Source organism: Poecilia reticulata, linkage group LG4 (genome assembly GCF_000633615.1).
Source record: "Poecilia reticulata strain Guanapo linkage group LG4, Guppy_female_1.0+MT, whole genome shotgun sequence".
Lineage (NCBI taxonomy): Eukaryota > Metazoa > Chordata > Actinopteri > Cyprinodontiformes > Poeciliidae > Poecilia > Poecilia reticulata.
In genome coordinates this window covers 9,452,810-9,459,557 of record NC_024334.1, presented here as the reverse complement: position 1 = coordinate 9,459,557, position 6,748 = coordinate 9,452,810, and the positions used below count along the sequence as shown (strand labels likewise).

The 6,748-nt window shown below is 42.4% G+C and overlaps 1 protein-coding gene across 1 annotated transcript; it reads right to left on the bottom strand.

Annotated features, from left to right (window-relative positions):
• Window positions 1-528: 528 nt before the first annotated feature.
• On the bottom strand, window positions 529-6,526 carry LOC103463393 (interferon regulatory factor 4-like). Its single transcript, XM_008406708.2, has 9 exons — window positions 6,442-6,526; window positions 6,050-6,249; window positions 5,321-5,507; window positions 5,153-5,229; window positions 4,666-4,804; window positions 4,467-4,568; window positions 3,331-3,693; window positions 2,610-2,722; window positions 529-1,656 (listed from the first exon to the last, which is right to left on the bottom strand). Exons 2-9 carry the CDS (start codon window positions 6,245-6,247, stop codon window positions 1,495-1,497), a joined length of 1,341 nt encoding a protein of 446 aa, XP_008404930.1. The 5' UTR covers window positions 6,248-6,249; window positions 6,442-6,526; the 3' UTR covers window positions 529-1,494.
• Between the last annotated feature and the right edge of the window lie 222 nt (window positions 6,527-6,748).

Genomic DNA, 6,748 nt, shown 5'->3' with positions numbered 1-6,748 from the left:
TCAGTACAACCACTGGTTTCCAAAGTAACATGCTCTGACTTGTTTTTGGAACCTAACCTCCTCAACTGATGACGACTTCTTCCCTGCTCATCTTCTGAATTATTTTGCGGCTGACAGAAATGTTTTTGTGGTTTCTTTTCGATTGTTTTCCATAAAAGTGGAAACACCTCTGCTAGCAGAAGTCAGGAAGGCTTTCTCTCCACTGCTCTACGCGGAAAGCGCGGCCAACCTCTTCCTCTCTCTCTCCGCCCTTCTTGATGTCATCGTACTGTTTGCGATAACCCGGAGTTTGATTAACCAGCATCATCCTGCATGTGAACCACACTTCCTGTGCAAACCACGCACAGATAGTACTGACGTTATTCGCCGAACTCACACAATGATGAAGAGAGCATGGCCTTTCTCACAGTGTCTTGTTGTTTTTTATTATTGTTCCTTTTTTTTATATATATATATATATATATATACAAACACAAATTATTCTTGAAGACAAAAGACATTCAGATTAAAACAAGCTTTGTTCAGATGCGAAACATTTGATACAAAGTAAAAGTTAAGAAGCTTATCTACATTCAGCTCCCTGAGTTTCTTATACAAACAGTAGTAATAGTGTCAACTAGCAAAAAAAAATATATATATATGTAGCAAAAATTCCTATTTACAAGAGGTTTGTTAAATAAAATAAAAAAATCTTGCAGCTTCTTACCCCAGCTCATATTTAGTTGTACAGACAGAATGTATGTTTTTTCTCATGTAAATAAAATACAAAAGTAGAGCCAGTAAGCTTACTCATAAAAATTTGCAAAACTGACCTTTTGTAATCAGTTAAAAAAAAAACCTTCCAACTTGTTTAAGGCTTAAAGGTACACATTTAAAATCTTGTTGACGATAATACTCAGTTTCACACTGTAATTGCAAAATGTGAGTTAGATGCAGTTGCAAACTAACAGAAAATGAAATTTTGGCCCAACAAGAAAGCAATACTTTTTTTTTTTTGTTCTAACTAAAAAATCAACCATTTGGTAGCTCTTTGGTGGATTTTGCTGGAGATCTAAGCAGGCCAGACCTTCTTTCTTGCTTCCAATTTTACGCTAAGCTAGTCGAGTGCTAGTCACGTCGTGGATCTCAGGATAGATTTATGACCTTACAAAACAAAATTTATGCTTTGTGCTATTCATTTAAGGCACAAAAGTCTTTTTTGTTCATTAGTACAATCACCTCCGCTGTCAGTTTCAATTTCCTAAAACAAATAATGTGTGGTTAAAATAAAACGGCGCCGCAATTTTTGGTTTTATCACACCAACACGTATTCAGTCACACGCTAATACACAGAATCGAAAACTAAGTAAACAGAGGCTAACTAAATATTCAGTTTATGTACACAGTTGTCCATGTTTGTCCCTGAGATTTCACGGCCAAGTATTATTTTTATTTTTTTTTAAATGCTTCTGTTGCTTCACGAAGTTTTTCACAGTCACTCAAACCGCTCACGGTTCACTCCTGCAGGCTGCTGCTGTGGTGATGCGTGATCGCTCTCGGATAGTCCTCGGTGGCGTTTATATGCTCCGTAACTGTGGGATGCTCGTAGCCGCGGTAGTAGTGGCCACCAGTCTGCTGGGCATAGAACAGGAACTGCCTGGCGAATAGCGGCTCCACCTGAAACACACAGAGGGGAGGAAAACACTTCAATATGGCTCCATTTTACACTTTGAGTTCTTATTCTTTGTTTATTTGACTAGCATTGCGTTAATGTACCCTTTTAAACTGCTAAAAGTCTGAGATGAGTTTGCTAATTTGTCAAAGCTCTAAGGCTAGAAAGGCTCAAGGAAGTTGCACTTTGTTGCCATTTACCACAGACTTGCTAATTCAATTTCTTTCTTTCTTCTGAAAACACACACAGTCTCATTCCTATATACAAAGATCACAGATACAACCTGGTTCCCTGAGCACCTGTAACATTTCATAGACATTTCTGCATGTCTATCTTTCCATCAGTTGCTCACATAAAAGCTGAATATATGGTGAGAAAAACTCAATTATTTAAATAATTTTCAAAGCAAGTTTTTTTAAAAAATCCTATTATTTTTCTTATTTCTCTGACTAATATTTATCTTGACTGCGTTGCTGTTGAACATGCAGATAGAAAAGGCGATTGCTAGCAAGAAATGTTACAAATGACCGAATTACCAAAAAAGTTGATTAATAGATTAAGAACGGCTAGCCATGCTAAAAATAGCCTTCCTTGTCATTTTGAGACCTCCGAAACCTTATGCTGCTGTAGAAATCAAAGACGTGAGAAGTAATCCTAGAGCCTGAAACCAGACTGATGCTGATTCTTAGCAACGTTTTCTAAATCTAGATTTAGTTTTGAAACAAAGCGTGCATCTTGACAATGGAGAAGTTCCTGCAGACTTTCAAGTCCTATTTTTGAGTTTTGAAAACAAACTTAAAAGTTTCAGCATTACTTTTTTTTTTCTTTCTTTTTTAAACCTTTCAAAACGTAACGCTGAAAATCAAACTATGATTTCATTTCGATCAGAGCGTCTTCTGACATATATTTACACAAAGAGCCATTGTAAGATTTCTTAAACACGGAGTCTAAAAGTCACCTGGACTGTGAGGGTTCGCCTTTGCCTCTGAGGATCTAGACATTCGTCTCCAAAGCTCAGCAGGACCTGGAAGCGACTTAGTGGCCGACCGTGGAGCCCGTAACTCTGGATCTCTGGGTGATGGGGAAAGGGAAACAACACAGGTTTACATTATTATTAATAGCTCTGTTATCTGGAGTAAGTCTGAGGACTCAAAATGATTTCAGCAGAATTTCTCTTGAAGTGGTATGACATTTTAGGGTAAAGTGAATGGAAAGTCCTGGTCACACTAAGCATGCAAATACAATTAGTTGTCAGTCACAGCTGGGGCTGTCGGTGCATGTGGGTGGGGAAGATGTGGCTCTGTAAAAAGTCATGTGACTGACAGCTTATCATGAAAAACTACTTGAAGAAGGTCACCACAATTCTTCTTAGATGCTACCAGGGGGCCTTTCCAGTAAATGAGCTGCAAGTTTGGTACTCATGAGATTTCACAATCAAAACTGTCCCTTTAACATGGCTAATGTGGCTTTTTCTAAATAAAAGCCACATTAGTTTCGGTAATAAAGCCTCTTTTGTTCAATTTAAATAATAAACGGTGTGAATTTCAATGAAGCTTTTTTTAAACCCTGTGTGGGCAACAACAACAAAAAATAACTAAAATGATGCAAAAATGTAACATTTAAAAATAAAAAAATAGTGCATTTGTAATCGAGTTTGATCACGCATTCTGAAGTCTCACCTGTAAGGTAGTCCTGTGTATGTAGAAGTTTACAGACAATGTCTCTCTCCAGCTTGTTGGGCTTGTTTCCGTACATTGAAGGGCCGCCCTGCCAGTACACTCTGCTCTGGCACATCCTGCGGGCGTAGAGTCCGTCAGCGCCCATCCACAGCAGGACGCCGCTCTCCAGGCCGGTCGGCGGACTCGGCGGGCACTCGTCCACCCTCCTTTGGGTGTCCACAGGCAGCGGCACCACGTCGGGACCACCCGAGAGGTAGGGCTTCTCTGGTGGGCTCGGCGTGATGTGGCAGCCCTCCGGACTGGAGGTGGTCAACTCCCTCACCAGAGTGTCCCGTACGTACACCGACACATGGAGGCGGAAGTCTGTTCGAGGAAAGAAAACCGACAAGAGGGTCAAATAAACCTGGCCTGTTTTTCCAACCTGTTTGCGCTTCCATCACCTGTACAGTCAGATTCAAAACTGTAGTTGGATCAAAATAGTTTGAAATATTTGCTGAAAACAATCAGCAACGGCATTTATCTAGGTAGAAGGTCACCTGGAATTGACAAAAACTCTGCTTTTTAGGAAACAGGATCTGTGCTGCAAGATTTGTGTCATACTTTAGACCTGTTCTCACACTAATGCCCTGCAAAATGGCATTAAGCCCTTCCTTTCAATTTATTATAGTTTGACCTGATGTGTTTGAGAATTTAACCGTTATACCTTTAAATATAATCAAATTTATGTAGGTGCATCTCTGGCAACTGATTATCGGGATCATATTTTGTTATAGGGTGTATAGTAAGATCATGTTTACTTAATTGATAAAGAAACTTTTTTTCCCCACTTACTACGCTGGGGCTGAAAAGATTGCTCACTTCTTGCTGAAATGTCATGTTTTTGGTTACATCTCCGAAAAGCTTTCCTTTGATTGATGACATAATTGTCTGTTTTTATTTTGGGCGCACAAAAAAAGGCAGGTGACAGGATTTCTGCGCATATAAATCTTTAATATGGCTGGGGGAAAAAAAACTTCTTTTGGCATATTTTAATCTGTACGAAGCATTTTGCCTCACAGCTTCCTGTTTTACAATGACCCTATGATTTCATGGCGTGAGAAGGGGAAAAAGGTGAAGTGAAAGTGTATCATGTGCACCTGAGAGCGCCTCTGCTGATCTGATGCTGGCGTCCAGCGGGAAGGGCGAGGGCTGACTGTCTGTGGGGCCGTAGGAGTAGATGGAAGCTCTGAGCTGGTATCCTGCGCAGAAAGAGGAACGGAGTCAAGCTTGGCATGCCAAAAAGTGGATGTAAAACGGATAGGTCTCATGCAGCTGTTATAGATAGAAATGACGTACCGTTCTCCATGGATGGGGTCTGCCATGGCAGGCTGCGGGGCGGACAGGGGCACTGAGTAAAGGGCAGGTCGGGCAGGGACGGCTGCTCCGAGCAGTAATCCCTCCAACTGCATTCAGAGCTCGGCATGTACTGTGGCATCTACGAACACATACGTCCAGCTTTGTTTATCAAGCCTGGCTTTAAAAAGCTTTGAAACAAGGTTACATTACTAAAATGTTTTGGGTTCAACGATCCATTTCGAACATGTTTTTCAAAGGACCAAGTGTTCAAATGTTGCTTAGGCTTATGCATATTTTTTTTTTCTTCTCACCGTTATTTAAAGTACATTCCCTTTACAAATGTTTGTTCGGCATCATTCAACACGTCATGAAGCTGTTGTTTCTCAGTTCATTCATGCACGAACAACATTCCATGGTTCATTCAGCAGCCTGTCTGCTGTCTCTCTGAGGCCCCGCCCCGCTCATTTTGTATGCATATGCAAATTACCTGAGTAGGTGCAGGAGGGTATGGATGGTGCATCTGATAGCTGACTGGGCTCAGGGGACTGTCCTCCGGTCTGGGCCCTGCGTGCAACACGGAAAAGATTTAACTTCACCCTTTCCCAGTTAAACTCATGCAGCTGTTCGATGTACATGTGGCGTTCGAGTCACTGACTTTTCTTTGCCCCCTCCGGGATGATTCGGTACACTTTGTAAGGGTCAGAGATGTCCAGCTGGCTTCTCTCCACCAGCTCCTCGAAGTCGTTGCTCTTGTTGAGGGCGCAGCGCAGGCGCGTCTTCCAGGTCGGAGGGTCCGGCTTGTCGATCCCCTCCCGAAACTTGCCCTTGAACAGCGCCCATGCCTGCAGACAATTCGCAGGGGGAAAAAAAAAATTGCAAAAACGCAATATATAAGCATTTGGTCACATCTTACAAGGTTGCAACGCAGGAATGCAGGATGAGTGCGCAATTAGACTCGAAAACTTTTATCTTTTTCGTAAAATATTGTATTTTTTCTTACATTTACATTAAATTTTGAATAGTATTGTAAATGTCATCTGCTGTTAAAATTGCAGTGATGACTTTTACTGAATTTGATTGATTTTATATTTCGATGGATGAATTAGACTTGTTTGAAATTATAACGCATATTTGTAGTGAATTAAAATCACATGAACTGAATTGAACTTGGATCATTTTTATAGTTTGCTGCTTGCATGTTTAAGTCCACATGAAATAATACATAAATACTCCGCAGATCAACCGTGCATTAATATTTAAACAGGTGACTAAAAGAGAACTTAATTCTAAATGAACGAACAATAACTTTAAAATATTTAGTCAGTAGCCTAAATATTTAGATAAGTTGCCAGTTGTATTCCCATCCATGCCCGCTGTCTCCTACCTTGAAAAGCGCGGCATCCTCATCCCGGTTGTAGTCCTGCTTCCCGGCGTGTTTCCATGGTATCCTAAAGATGGTCTTCTCGTCGTTCTCCCACACCAGGCCGGGATACTTCCCGCAGTCCACCTGCTCGATGAGCCACTGGCGCAGCTTCCCGTTGCCGCTGCTCCCGGAGCCTCCGTAATCCACTTCAGAGTTCATCTCTGAGCAAAACACAAAAACAAAACTCCGCTTGTAGGTCCTCTACCCTAATGTGATATAATGTGTAGGCTGTGAAAGCAGCGCACAATCAAGAGTTGTAAAAGTGAGAAGATCGCTAAACGTGGACTCCCACGCAGACTACAGTTGTGCTCTTGCTTTACGCGGCCCGGGTTGCGAATCGAAGCATGTCTTACCTGCGAAACCCGAAACCCGTCAAGTTTTGAAATCTGTCAGTCTCAGAAAGCCCTCACCATTCCGGCGGGCCCGCTTAAATCCTCGCAGCGTGAAGCGAGCAGCAAGGAGGGCGGAGTCAAGAGGAGGATGCTGAACGAGGAGGAGGAGGAGGAAGAGGAGGACGCACCTGCCGCGGCTGCGCCTCCTGCCGCCGCCACGCTGAGCTGAGCTCCCCTCCTGCGAAGCTTATCAGCGCGCTCACAGCGGCCGATCTCCAGTAAGACGCCAGGGGAAACCCTGCCGGCGTCAGCCAGAAGTGTCACACAC

Coding starts and splice junctions, on each gene's coding strand:
- LOC103463393 (XM_008406708.2), bottom strand. CDS start 6,247: ATGAACTCTGAAGTGGATTACGGAGGCTCCGGGAGCAGCGGCAACGGG. Junction 5,230..5,320: donor CCCGGAGGGGGCAAAGAAAA/GTCAGTGACTCG, acceptor TGTTGCACGCAG/GGCCCAGACCGGAGGACAGT. Junction 3,694..4,466: donor ATCAGCAGAGGCGCTCTCAG/GTGCACATGATA, acceptor TTCCTCGAACAG/ACTTCCGCCTCCATGTGTCG.